The sequence below is a fragment of the Alosa sapidissima genome, chromosome 2, assembly GCF_018492685.1.
Source record: "Alosa sapidissima isolate fAloSap1 chromosome 2, fAloSap1.pri, whole genome shotgun sequence".
NCBI lineage: Eukaryota > Metazoa > Chordata > Actinopteri > Clupeiformes > Clupeidae > Alosa > Alosa sapidissima.
Genome location: NC_055958.1, coordinates 30,270,291 through 30,285,138, shown reverse-complemented (window position 1 = coordinate 30,285,138; position 14,848 = coordinate 30,270,291). Strand labels below are relative to the sequence as shown.

General features: G+C 47.2%; 1 protein-coding gene across 1 annotated transcript; it reads left to right on the top strand.

The window, feature by feature from the left end:
- The first annotated feature begins 4,397 nt into the window (after nucleotides 1-4,397).
- Nucleotides 4,398-9,709, top strand: LOC121697094 (extensin). The gene is made up of 4 exons (XM_042078392.1): nucleotides 4,398-4,409; nucleotides 6,556-6,564; nucleotides 7,490-7,598; nucleotides 8,400-9,709. Exons 1-4 carry the CDS (start codon nucleotides 4,398-4,400, stop codon nucleotides 9,707-9,709), a joined length of 1,440 nt encoding a protein of 479 aa, XP_041934326.1.
- Nucleotides 9,710-14,848: the final 5,139 nt, after the last annotated feature.

Below are 14,848 nucleotides of genomic sequence, written 5' to 3'. Positions count from 1 at the left end.
GAGAGAGGGGAGAGGAGAGGAGAGGAGGGGATCAGTGGAGGCCAGATGAAATTTGCATGATGCATCAGAAAAGGCCACAAGAGTTGCTTTGATTGTCAAACCAAAGAGCTAAAAAATACATCAGTCAGGAGGAGAACTTCACATTAAGTAGATGCACTGCACACATACACACACAGATCACTCAGTCACACACACACTCTCTCTGTCTCTCTCTCACACACACACAGACACACTACACTACACACACTGCACTACACTACATATAACAAGTCTCTTTGCCTTTGTGTCTCTCACACAATTATAGAAACACACACTTTCAATATTTTTGCGACTTTATTTATTGTTCTTTCTGTCTAACTATATTCCCTTCTCCTGGCTCTCACACATAGACACAGACACAGACACACACACACACACACACACACACACACACACTCACACACACACACACACACACACACACACACTCACACACACACTCACACACACACACACACACACACACACACACACACACACACACACACACACACACTCACACACACACACACACACTCACACACACACACACACACACACACACACACACACACACACACACTCACACACACACACACACACACACACTCACACACACACACACACAGCCTCTCTTCACCCCGTGTGTCTGCAGATTGGCAGATGAAGCTCCTCAGTGTCGCCTCCAATCTGGGTGATCTAAATGTATAAGAATTGATGGTGCCTTCCACCAAATGCTGTTATGGGGAACCTGGTTTGTTTATTTAATGAAGACCGTGTCAGAGCAGATCTGCGTCCTTGCGCTTGAAACCGTGGCAGGTGCTGGTGGCTTCTCTGGAAACAGGGGCACTGAATTAACTAATTCAATTTACATAATACTAGCAAGCAACACAGGGGCCATCTCTCTCTCTCTCTCTCTCTCTCTCTCTTCCTCACTCTCTATTTCACTGTGCCCAGATGTCCACCCACCAGTTCTTTCACCCACTGACTGTGAAAGGAGACTCAGGCTGGAGTAATCCTCTGTTAACCCTTTAGGCACGCTGAGAGGGAGAGAGTGCTTGAAGGCTTATAACCTGTGTGTGCCCTTACTGTAGGCCTTGACTGGAGTGTGCACTCTCCTCCCTTGGAAGAGGAATGAGACTGAACAGCACCCTGGTTTAAAGTCGCGTTGGCATCTTGGGGAGTACTTAGAATCACTTTGCGTTTCTGGTTAACGTCAAGTGCGGTTTGGGGAGGTGAGTGTTCCAGACAGCTGTTTAAAAGGACATTATGGTCAAAAGGCTTAACAACTGTAATTTTCTAATATTTTGTGATATTAATTTTAAGTATGTAATAATCAAATTTGGATCTTTAGTGGGGTGGCTATGATAATATTACCATTTCAACTTTATTAAGACAACGTGAGGTTCATGGGAAGTTGAACTTCATACAGACGAAAAAGGAAGTTATTTTTCACTACACTTCCCACAGTTCTCTGCTCCAAGACTGCTTAAATTACATGACACAAAACTAATGATTGAGAGTGCGAATGAAGTAGTGTGTGGTCCAAAGAATATTGGGACCTTTGAGCAAAGAAAGCCCACCCAATCCAAACACACACACACACACACACACACTAACACACACACACACACACACACACACACACACACACACACACACACACACACACACCTCTATATACACACATAGACACATTTAGTAGAAACACACACACACACACACACACACACACACACACACACACACACACACACACACACACACACACACACACACACACACACCTCTATATACACACATAGACACATATAGTAGAAACACACACACACACACACACACACACACCTCTATACATCCACACAGTCTTATTCATACACACAGACACATATAGTAGAAACACACACACGCACACACGCACGCGTGCGCGCAAACTTCCTCTCAGTTGCAGTGTTGGCAGCTCCGCGAGCCTACTGTGTACATTTCAAATGATTCAATTGGGTGAATGAGCATATGCTCGCCTCTGCGCCATAAAGTTAAATTATGCATGCAGTAATTTGATTTCGCTCTTGTTTATTGAGTTTGAAAGATGGCAAAATGCAATACGAAACAGACTTTTAATTTGCAACCTTTTTTTCCTTCATCGCTCCACTGGCTCCGGACCGGAGAGGGAGAGGACGCTTGTCTGTTCCCGTCACAGGGGGGTGTCGGTGGGGTCCGAGCTAAGGGCGCCTTGCGTTCCAAACGTTAAATGATGATGAAAGCGGCTCGTCCCCCGAGCACACAGGCCCTCTTGACTGGCCATCAGATGTTGCTCGGCCTGCCTGTGACCCGCCCCGCCGCATGAGCTCAGCCCACGGCCAAGTGCAACAGTGAAATTGCAGTCGGATGGCTGTTGCACACTCAAACACTAAAAAAAGCGAATGTTGACCTAATCATGAGTGACTCTGAAAAAGCGAATAATGTCTTTCGATGAGCTGCCTTCATATTACTGTGCAACTATCAATAATCTTCACTGACCATAGAAAATGGCTTCTACAACTTGGCTGCCGTGGTAAAGTAAATCATAAATCAGATATGAAAACCTTTCAGCATCTATGGGCGAAATCCCCCAAATGACAGCATGTTCCAAGAGTATCACAACGAAACTACCACTTAGCAAATACTACTGGGAACTCCTGATTAGTATACGTGAGAAACTACTGATTACTCGCCCTACTCTACAGTACAAATGGACAACAAGCTCATATTACATAGATAATGCCAAACCACGGGGTTGTGACATACTGTACACATACCTGGTCACACAGTGGTTATACACATACCTGGTCAAACAATGAGGAATGCTCCTTTTTATGACCTCTGTAGGTATCTGTAGAGACTGAATGGGAACAAATCTTTTCTAGATCAGTTTCACATCACCATAAGTGCTCAGATCTGTGGGTGTAATCATTTGGTGCCAATTTGCATCACATATTTTCCTTTCCAAAACAAAGGTCTCTGAATGAAACGATTATCATATTAAAACACTAAAAATTGGCTATCGTATTTCAACCGGTCATGTTGTGGGGAATGATGGTTCTGTGGGGGCCATACTCATGCTGATCCAGCATCCCACCAGCCGTTAACCCCCCACCCCCCCCCCCCCCACCGACCAATCACCCCCCGCATCCCTCCACCCCCCCATCCCACCCTGCAGCTCTGTCACTGAAGAGTGACTCTCCATCGCTGCGTCCTCACGTCTCATCTGCCACATTCTGATGTGTGTTTGTGATGTTTACTATTAAATATTGATAGACATCTGGTGTCCCATTCATCCCCAATCACGCAGCAGCCAGTCAGTGAAGAGGAGCCAGCCTTGCAGTCGGGCTGTGACTTTCCCTCTCTTTCTTACTCTCTCTCTCTCTCTCTGCACACACACACACACACACACACACACACACACACACACACACACACACACACACACTTCCCCTTAAAGTCTTTCCATTACAGTAGGACATACTCTCCGACTCTCTCTCTCACCCTCACACACGCACCCGCACCCGCGCACACACACACACGAAAAAGAGAGAGAGAGAGAGAGAGAGAGAGAGAGAGAGAGAGAAACATACACACTTAACGGCACGAGAGCCCACCAACTGGCCCCATCATGAGTCATAAGTCCAGCCCTGCCATAGCATACTTTCACTGTTATTCTCCACGAATAATTGCCTCAAAGGCACAGGATTTTTGGCAAGCCACTGAAAGCATATTAGCCCAGACCCGGGACAGGAAGAATAAGTGCTTGCCCAACAAATTTGCTAATACAGACGGGGGGAAAGAAAATGTGTGCAGTGCTCTGCACTACGCTGGGGAGGGAGAAGTTGTTCTGGAAGGGAACAATCATAACATTGTTTGGTCTACGGCATGAAATGGCTCTCAACACTTCATATTCAGAAGTAGGATCATATGGAAAGGAATACCAGAGGTGGAGGAGAGAGAGAGAGAGAGAGAGAGAGAGAGAGAAAGAGAGAGAGAGAGAGGCTGCTCATATGAGATTAGTGAAGAGGAATGCCACGTTGCTTTTAAGATTTTAAGAGGTTTCACTCTTAAGGGTACTCTCCCCTTCAAGAAAAAAAAGGAGAGATTAAAAATGTTGCTTAATGCTTTTGAGTTATTGAGTTTGTGCAGTCAGCTTCTAGGTTGACTGTGAGCGTATGAAAATGGAGACCTGTGATGTTTAAAAAACGGTAATTCAGGGTAAACTGTGAAAAGAACACGTGCCCGCAAAAGTGGGATTGGGGTATGTTCAACAATTCTGTTCTCACCACAATACGTTTAATGCTGGGCATGTCTAAGATGTTTTTATGGAATCAAATTGAAACCATGTGCTAGACATGGTTCCAAAAGTAAGACAGAGAGAGAGAGAGAGAGAGAGAGAGAGAGAGAGAGAGAGAGAGAGAGAGAGAGAGAGGAGAAAGAGAGATACTTATTAGCGGGAAAACCCAACAAACGACAAGTGTGGGTCCACTAGTCCTACACTAAGAGATGATAGAGAAAAATATCAAAACAAGGCTCTTTTGTCTTTTCTTAATTATTCAGTGCTAGGGGGGATGTACAAGCTCCTGTTGTTTTCTAGTCAGCCCATGCATTTTCAGGTAGCACAATCACATAGACACATAACACAGATGTCACCTGTGCATTTTCATTGTTTTCTTCTCAACCCATGCATGTAGAGGCAGCACGATCAGACAGACACATTGCACGTGTGCGTGTGTGTGTCGCCTGTGCATTCGCCTGTTTGTGCGGCACGCACGCAGCCAGGGCTCATGGTGAGATGAGATGGTGAGACCGGAGGGAAGAAAAACAGCTCTCACGCTGACACAAATCAAAGTGGCGTTGAGTAGCAGCAGAAGCCACATATTTTTTTTTTAAACGATGGAGCTCTTTAGATTAAGAAAAAAAAACCATATACACACACACACACACACACACACAACAGCACAGCAAACGGTCGACCCCGCGCCAAGCCTTAATCGCTTCAAATGAAGTAATGAAGGAGACACTGGCAATGCCAGATATCTCTCTCCTGTTCAGCAAGGTGCAGCACTTGTTTGTGCGAATGTCTGGCAATTAAAAATAATTGGGAAGCAGGTTTGCCTCTAAATCTTCCAAGAGTGCCAGTTATGATCTAATGAAGCTTCATTAGGCATGCTGAAGGCAGAGAGAGCCGTATGACAACGGCAATTAGACGGGATCATAGGCAAAATCATTAAAAAATACCCTGGCTAAGATTAGCTTTTCCGTTAATGACCAATTCATTAGCTAATTGATTTCTTATTAGTTACAGGCAAAAAAGGCCTGTTTGCACTTCGGCGGCGCTAATTAACAGCATTTAGACCATTAGTCAATCAGCTAATTTTCAGGAAAACAACTTTTGAATGGAGCATAGCTTTGAGGCTTAGGGCCATTTGTTTGCCATGCACGATGCTCGTTTTTTTTTTTTTTTAATTGGGAGGGTATCTTATTGCCAAGCCTGGGTGTGTGGCTGGCAATGTGGCTTAATATTTTGAGATTACACGTTATACAGACCATGTGATTATATTTCATTGGTGTTGGGGGTCCCATGTTCGGGGTAGGGAGTAGGCCATGTGTGTAATGAGGGACCTTGAATTCTGGTGCTCCGTCGGGAGATTTGTTATGGTGTATATTTAATGTGACAGACCATGCCTTCAGTCCTACACTCAACCCTCACCTCTTACCTATAGATCACAGGTGTCAGGCAAATTGAAATGGAATGAAATTAATTATTGCTTATGGCCGCAAAAGATGATTTTTTTTTTTTACTTCTGAGCAGCCTTTACCTCTGATCACCTACTGGAGAGGGGTGTTGGGGGGTGGGGGGCATTTGGGATTCATGCCCCTTGAAGATATTCAAAGTGAACAGGTGTACAGGCTCCTGTAATGTTCATTATGTAAAGGAGATGGACATGATTGAGTGACGTCTTTAAAGTTGGGGAACACGTTGCCTGCGACATTCATTCTATATTCACTTTTACAAATATTCTAAAGCTGTGTAATGAACACAGCTATGAATGTAAACTCTCACACAATAAAGCTCTCTGCATGGTGTGCTAACATTGTTTTTTTTTTTTTTATTCGATTCGATACACCAAAGTGATTAAACTGTGAATAGACCTGGCGGACATATTGTCTGATCATGACCAAAAAGACCTCAACCTCAGGAGTTACAGGTCAAAGTGATCACACTCAGACACACTCTCTAATGAATAACTGCAATATGGCCCCCTTCGGAAAAAATCAATGTCTCTTCTCCTACCTTTCCCCCCCTTTTTTATTTCACTCATTGTTTTGATCTCCCAGCGCCTAAAATGAAGGCCTCTCCCATATGGCACCCTGCGTTTACGCAGTTCCAGGACGTTCAAAGAACTGCCTATGACAGGTGGTTTGATTGCAAGGCAATTTATAACATCCCTTTTTTCAGCTAACTTAACAGGATTGAGTCTCACACCCTTGTCTCCTATATCCTCCCAGTCTTTTGGGGTAAGAGATAGAGAGGAAGAACAAGAGAAAGAGAGCAGGAGAGAGAGAGAGAGAGAGAGAGAGAGAGAGAGGGGGAGAGACAGACAGACAGAAAGCAAACAGACAGAGAAAATGAAAGATAGAGTGAGAAGGTGAAAGAGACAGGGATTGGAAGAGACAGAGTGAGAAAAAGAAGGAGAGAGAGAAATGGAAAGAGAAAGACAGTGAAAGGGAAAGACGCAGAGAGACAGAGAGAGAGAGAGAGAGAGAAGAGAGATTTAAAAAAGGATTAGGAGAAAGGCAGGTAGGCAATGAACTCTAAATTCATTGGCTGCTATTAGTGTGGTGGAGGCCAGGGCTGGATGGGCTGCCACTAGAACAGAAGGAGACAAGCGTGGGATGAGAGGGAGTCATTTGGCCCATCAAAGCCCGTCCCCTTCCAATAGACACTGCCCCAGGGTGCTTCCTGAGTGCCTTTTGAATTACAAACATAGAGGTGCGCACACAAACACACACACACGCATACACACACACACACACACACACACACACACACATACACACACAAAATGCACACATACTTCCCCTCACTTTCTTCTCTTTCTTTCTTTCTTTCAAAAATTCCCTCTCTCTTTCACTCTCTCTATCTATCTGTCTCTCTCTCTCTCTGAAACACACACACACACACACACACACACACACACACACACACACACACACACACACACACACAAACACACACACAAACACACACACACACATCCAATGCAACTCAACCCAACTCGACCAAGACTACATCAGCCCTGTGGTCCAGCCCAACCCAACGTAACCCAATTCATCCCAACTGGGCCAATCCCTGGCCATCCCCACAGAGCAGAGCTGAGCTGGGGGGCTCACTGTCCCCCGTGCTGCTCCCTCTCCCCTAATCTCCTGCCCCTGTCCGCAGTCTGCAGTCTGCAGTCCGCAGTCCGCAGTGGCTGAACGTCTGAATGCAGACAGGCGGGCGGGCGGGCTGGCTCAATGGAGGCTGTGCAGCCCAGGGGGACAGGGCCCCGGCATGACAGATGGGGCCGACTGGTGCCTCTGCTCGGGGACGCATCCACAGATGGTGGTGTCACCCACCCCACTACCCTATCCTACCCCACCCCTCACTCTCTCCCACCAAGACACACACACACACACACACACACACACACACACACACCTACACCGACACCTCCCCCTACTCTTCCACCACCACCACCACCAAAGCTCTCTTTCACTCCCTCCTCTCTCCACACACACACACACACACACACACACACACACACACACACACACACACACACACAATCACCATCCCAATGCTGAGGAGAAGCTGAGTAGAGAGAGGTGTAGGACATCAGGCTCCTCTAACTGTTGCTTAGAGATATGCATCCTCTAACTGTTGCTTAGAGATATACCCATGTGTCCCTCAAAACACATGAGATCAGTAGATAACCTGGCAATCTATGATGGATTATCTACCAAATAAAAATGATTTGCATGCTACTAACATTGCCTTAAAAGAAATAAATGAATTAAACACATCAACCAAATGGGTTTACATTTCAACAAGCAAACAAAGTATATCATCCTGCAAGGCTATATCCCAGAACATGGCGTCCTACAAGGCTATATCGCAAAACATGGCGTCCTACAAGGCTATATTGCAAAACATGGCGTCCTACAAGGCTATATCGCAAAACATGGCGTCCTACAAGGCTATATCCCAAAACATGGCGTTGGGAGCGTTCGACTGAAAGAGAGCCACTCCAAAGGCTGGAGGGGCGATGCGCCCCACACGCCACTGGCACTTGTCCTTTCTGCCACCCCAGCATCACCCCTGCGCCCTGCCACCACTCCACCCTGCCACCACTCCACCACTCCACCCCTGCCACCCCTGCCACCACTCCACCCCTGCCACCCCTCCACCACTCCACCCTGCCACCCCTGCCACCACTCCACCACTCCACCCCTGCCACCACTCCACCACTCCACCCTGCCACCCCTGCCACCACTCCACCACTCCACCCCTGCCACCCCTCCACCACTCCACCCTGCCACCCCTGCCACCACTCCACCACTCCACCCCTGCCACCACTCCACCACTCCACCCCTGCCACCACTCCACCACTCCACCCTGCCACCCCTGCCACCACTCCACCACTCCACCCCTGCCACCACTCCACCACTCCACCCCTGCCACCCCTCCACCACTCCACCCTGCCACCCCTGCCACCACTCCACCACTCCACCCCTGCCACCCCTCCACCACTCCACCCTGCCACCCCTGCCACCACTCCACCACTCCACCCCTGCCACCACTCCACCCTGCCACCCCTGCCACCACTCCACCACTGCCACCACTCCACCCTGCCACCCCTGCCACCACTCCACCACTCCACCCCTGCCACCACTCCACCATGCCACCACTCCACCCTGCCACCTCTGCCACCCTGCCACCCCTGCCACCCTGCCACCACTCCACCACTCCACCACTCCACCCTGCCACCACTCCACCCCTGCCACCACTCCACCCTGCCACCCCTCCACCCTGCCACCCTGCCACCACTCCACCCCTGCCACCCTGCCACCCCTCCACCCTGCCACCCTGCCACCACTCCACCCTGCCACCCTGCCACCACTCCACCCCTGCCACCACTCCACCCCTGCCACCCTGCCACCACTCCACCACTCCACCCTGCCACCACTCCACCCCTGCCACCCTGCCACCACTCCACCCTGCCACCCCTCCACCCTGCCACCCTGCCACCACTCCACCCCTGCCACCCCTGCCACCACTCCACCTCTGCCACCACTCCACCACTCCACCCCAGCATCACCCCTGCGCCCTGCCACCCCTGCCACCACTCCACCCTGCCACCACTCCACCCCTGCCACCCCTCCACCCCTGACACCCCTGCCACCACTCCACCCTGCCACCCCTCCACCACTCCACCCTGCCACCACTCCACCACTCCACCCCTGCCACCCCTCCACCACTCCACCCCTGCCACCCTGCCACCACTCCACCCTGCCACCACTCCACCCCTGCCAGCACTCCACCACTCCAGCGCTCCAGCGCTCCCCGGCCGACCCCATCGCTCCTTCATCAGGGCTCTGCCCCTCCACATCCCGCCACTAATTAATCCTAATGAGATGAACCGCAGTCATCTCTCTTTTTTTTCTCTCTCTTTCTCTCTCTCTCACACTCTCTCAGAGGGTAACACGTACATCTGACCCGCTGCAAATGGCCACAACCATCATCTGTCTTTTCCCCCCTCTCTTTTCTTTATTTCATCATGGTAGGGATGAAAAGAAATCTCACATATGTATACATCAAAAACAACATCTTTGAGGGAGAAAAAAAACAAGAGAGAAAGATGCTTTAATTGAGTGATTGAGTAAGTGTTGCCGTCTGCATAAAAGCTGGTCTGTGGTGGCCGAGGCAAATGGGTTTGCTGTCTTGAGTTGACACTAGGGACTCTCTCTCTCTCTGCCCCCTGGTAATAGCTAAGATAACATGCACTCAAAGAGACACTTACAGTAGGCGAAGCTCATCGGTCTCTGAAGACATTGTTAACATGTTGGGGGGCATCGTCCGCCAGAGGAGAACGCGATACATCTCCACATTAGCCAAATGAATGGATGCCACAGGCAGTGAACAACTGGAGCTAGCTGAGGCAGATGACAAAGCACATGATGCAACCACGCAGTTTTTGTTTTTGGATCTTACTGATCTAGAGGTCTCTGATGTGCACAGAGGGTGTTTGCTCTTAGAAAAACAACCAACAAGCAAAGAAACAAACAAATAAAAAAAACATGCCATCTGAATGCTGCAATATGGAGAGCCAAAGAATTATGGGGTAATAAAAACAATAATAAATAATATATGAATTGAATTCAACTGCATTAGAACTTTAATCTTTAACTGAAGTGTTAGTCTGATAACTTACATGTTTGGTCCATCTACAACTCAGCTCCTTGTTCCCCATCATACATTTGCACAAAGAAACCGAGACAGAGAAAGACAGACAGACACACACAGACAGACACACACTTACACACACACACACACACACACACACACACACACACACACACACACACACACGCACATACACACACACACACACACGCACATACACACACACACATTGATCAATAATCCCTCTGAGACAACTGCTTCAAGCTTCAAGCTTATCTACAAACGTAAAGATAAAATGCCACATTGTGCATCTTTTATAATTTTTTTATGGTATTGATTTAAGCTTATTGTACACGACCATCTTATTTCCCCTGGGCATGCGAGCCTATTAGCTCTGATATCATCAGGAAAGAGCCTCTCATGGAATTTCACCCCCTCACACTTTCTTTTTGTTGCTGTAAACTCAGAGACATGAAGCTACAAGAGCAAAGGTTGCCATCGCTGACTGTTTACTATGGCGACGGCCAACCTAGCAAATGAGGTCACAGACCTGGAAGTCGTTGAGTTCATAACCACGAATGATCAATGTGATGGTCTGTGTGCAGTAACTGATTTGGCTCAAGTTGATATGGGACAGGAATATGGCAGCATGCATCAACAAATGCTGATGAATTGTCAACACATAGACTATCTTGATGTTGTGTTCAGTGTGATCCTATTGCTCCCACAGTAAAGTAGCTTATAGTAGTCATTATGCATACCTGCCAGCCCCAGCAAATAGAGAGAACATCATAGCCATGGATTTACACTGTGTTGCTAACCATTATCAGAATGATCATTAAAGAAGCACGCAAGCATTAACTACAAAAGTAAACCAAGATAAACGTTGGAAGCTCTCCATTATAATGTGGTTGAAGGCCCTGTGAAAGGAAGAACCTTGAACATGAACTATGAATCCTGAGAAGTCAAGCCCAGTGTTACTAATAATGCAGGATATTATTAGTAGTATTCTATTACACTGAACTGGACACCGGGCCTGTTATTAGTGCAAATACACAGAGACAACACTTGGCTATGAAACACTGTACCTCTGTCCTCCTATCACTAAAACAAAGCATCGGCTCTCAGCACTGGACCCACCGAGTCTCCCGCACCAGACAGTAACACAGGTATACAGGCAGGATATTCGCCAAGTGTTAAGAGTCGCTACAATGTGGCTCAGTATACTCTCCACTTTGGGCTTCCTTCCAGATGGGCTGTATGTTTGTACACCCTCTTGCATTCCTCAAACATTTACAGTACAGGCTACGAATGAATGTTTTGAATGGCAAATGAAGTCAGAGGTATTGCTTTGGGGGTAATTTGTGGGTTGGGGGGTGGGGGCTCTCTGTTGCTGGAGCACGAGCTGTCAGAAAGTGAACTCTACTGCTGACGGGCAAAGTGATGCTTCCTGCAGCGGACTGCTGTCTTACTGACCACCATATTGAAAGTGTGTGTGTGTGTGTGTGTGTGTGTGTGTGTGTGTGTGTGTGTGTGTATGTGTGTGTGTGTGTGTGTGTGTGTGTGTGTGTGTGTGTGTGTGTGTGTATGTGTGTGTGTGTGTGTGTGTGTGTGTGTCTGTTTGTGTGTGTGTGTGTGTCTGTTTGTGTGTGTGTGTGTGTGTGTGTGTGTGTGTGTGTGTGTGGAGACAGACACATGGTGGGTGTGGTGGGATAAACCACGAGTTGGGCTTCGACAGTGATGACTTGATAGTGACGGCAGCAGTAAGCAGCACCAGTAAGCAGTGAGTCAGCACAGAGAGATGCGATGAGGCTGGCTATCAGGAATGTGTGCAGTGGACAGGGCCAGCCTCCAGAACCTCCACCAGCTCCCTGGAGAGACGAGATCATTGGAGCGACTCTCTCTCACACACACACACACACACACACACACACACACACACACTCTGTGTGTATATGTGCATGAGTGTGTATGTATGTGTGTATAAATCTGTGTGTGTATGTGCATGTGTGTGTGTGTAAGTCTGTGTGTGTATGTGCATGAGTGTGTATGTATGTGTGTGTAAGTCTGTGTGTGTATACGCATGAGTGTGTATGTAAGTCTGTGTGTGTATACGCATGTGCATGAGTATGTATGTAAGTCTGTGTGTGTAAACGCATGAGTGTGTATGTAAGTCTGTGTGTGTGTAAGTCTGTGTGTGTATACGCATGTGCATGAGTGTGTATGTAAGTCTGTGTGTGTTTATGCATGTGCATGTGTGTGTGTGTGTGTGTGTAAGTCTGTGTGTGTATACACATGTGCATGTGTATGTGTGTAAGTCTGTGTGTGTATACGCATGTGCATGAGTGTGTAAGTCTGTGTGTGTATACACATGTGCATCTGTGTGTGTGTGTGTGTGTGTGTACGTCTGTGTGTGTATACACATGTGCATGTGTGTGTATGTCCACACGAGCATGAACACACGTCTCTCTGTGTGAGCATGCATGTGGGTGAGTACCTGAGCAAGGCTGCATTGCATGCGCTCTAAAGCATCTAGCCTTGGTGGAAAGAAAGGGAAGACAAGCAGGCAAGACAACCAAAGACAACAGGAGGTGGGAGGAGAGAGAGGAGGGGCAAGAGGGGCAAGAGAGGAGGGGCCGCATGTGTGTGTATGTAGGACTTTTAACAAAATGTCAATGGATTAGTGTGCTTTTGCTGCAAATCTGCCTTGCATTTTCGAGTATAATGTCAATTTCATGCCTTCTTTCCATCTGAGGCCTTTTAGCCTGTGGCTAAGTAGCCAGCAAAAAAAACACACGCACGCACACACGCACACGCAAACACACACACACACACACACACACAACTATAAAAATAAGCAGAAGCGTGCACCCCCAGCTCTGCATGCGATGCTTTGGTGGGAGACTCCCCCGAGCTTCATCTTTTGCCATAAGGAGAGGTAGGTTTTGCCAGCAATGATAATTTTGATCGCAATCAATAGAACAACATGATCTTCTCCCTCTGGTACTGGGCAGAAATAAAGGCACCAGACAGGCCCCCCAAAAAAAAACAATTCGATTTTTGAAGGCCCTTCAGACACATTTCTACAGATATGTGTGTTTGCTTTGTTAGAGAAGAGCATCACATTGCCACTGTGACCTGCTGACTCCCAATGCAAAAAACGGTAATCAGTGTGGATATCTGAAAAGGAAATGCTTTGACCAACTCAAAGACAATGTTACTCGATAGGGCTGTAAAAGTCTCAATATCTATGGCAGAATAAAGTACAGCCTTGGCATGGCTCCAAGCCCAGGTTTTTTTTTCTGTTGAGGGCGCTGGCTGTCTTAAGTGGCACATGCTCTGATCACTGCCCCCCCCCCCCCCCCCCCTTTTCGTGAGCTGGAATGGGCATATGCCATGCGTATGCCAGGGGATATTTCCCCACGTTCAGTCTGGGCATTATGCTGATGGGTGAATTGCATTCAGCTCCAAACATCTCAAATGGTCCCCTGAATGAAACCAGATTTTTCTGACAGTCATTTCAGGTTAGCAGCGCAAACAAGATGATGACATTTGGAAATTGAGTAAGTAAAACTGTGTTTGTGGAAAATATATGCATTTTCTTAGAGTTTACATTTATGAGTAGTGAGCTTCTCTTACTGAGAAGCTTAAATGAAAAGCCACTGAATTGAGAGCCAAGTGCTAATAAAATATTTAGACTATATGGCCTAAATTATATTTGCTGGTTAAACACGTTAACACAGTAATGTGGCTGACAATTTATGTCCACTAGGTAAGTCAGGTGACAGTGGGACCTGTCCACGAATGGAAGAAAGTCCAAAGTCTATCGTTTACTGTTCTAATTTTATATTACCAATTTAAATTTCAGGGTAACTTTCCACTGCTAAATGAGCCAATTTTAACTAATCCAAACTTTAAATTCTACCCCAAGTAGTACAGATGAAACTTCTTTGAAAACAGCATGCCAAAAATGTGCGCAGTTTTTAATATGAATTTAGCAGCATTCATCTCTCCACACATAAGGGATTAATCTGAATGAGTGAACAAGTTCAAACGCTGTTATGGCATTTGTCGGATCTAGCCCTGTGTTACCGGAGAAAAGTCTTGAGTCTCCCTTCTCCGTCACTTTATAGCCTAAACCAAGCTGCCTAACTCGCGTAAGAATAAGAAGCGCTTAACGTGTTTTGCCGTAGCGATACCACAAAGGACAGGCCGGCGCACAAACGGATCATAAAGCGAATGATGAAATGGACGTTTGCCAAAATGCGTTCTCTGCAGACAGAGAAGTTACATCAGACCAGTCCTGCTTCACACAGCCTTCGGTGCCTGCGTTTCCCAGCAGTTGCATCAAACCCA

Bases quoted from the DNA above. Each gene is read 5' to 3' on its own strand.
- LOC121697094 (XM_042078392.1), top strand. The intron at 7,599-8,399 runs GCATGACAGATG...CTGCCACCCCAG, and splicing joins CCCAGGGGGACAGGGCCCCG to CATCACCCCTGCGCCCTGCC.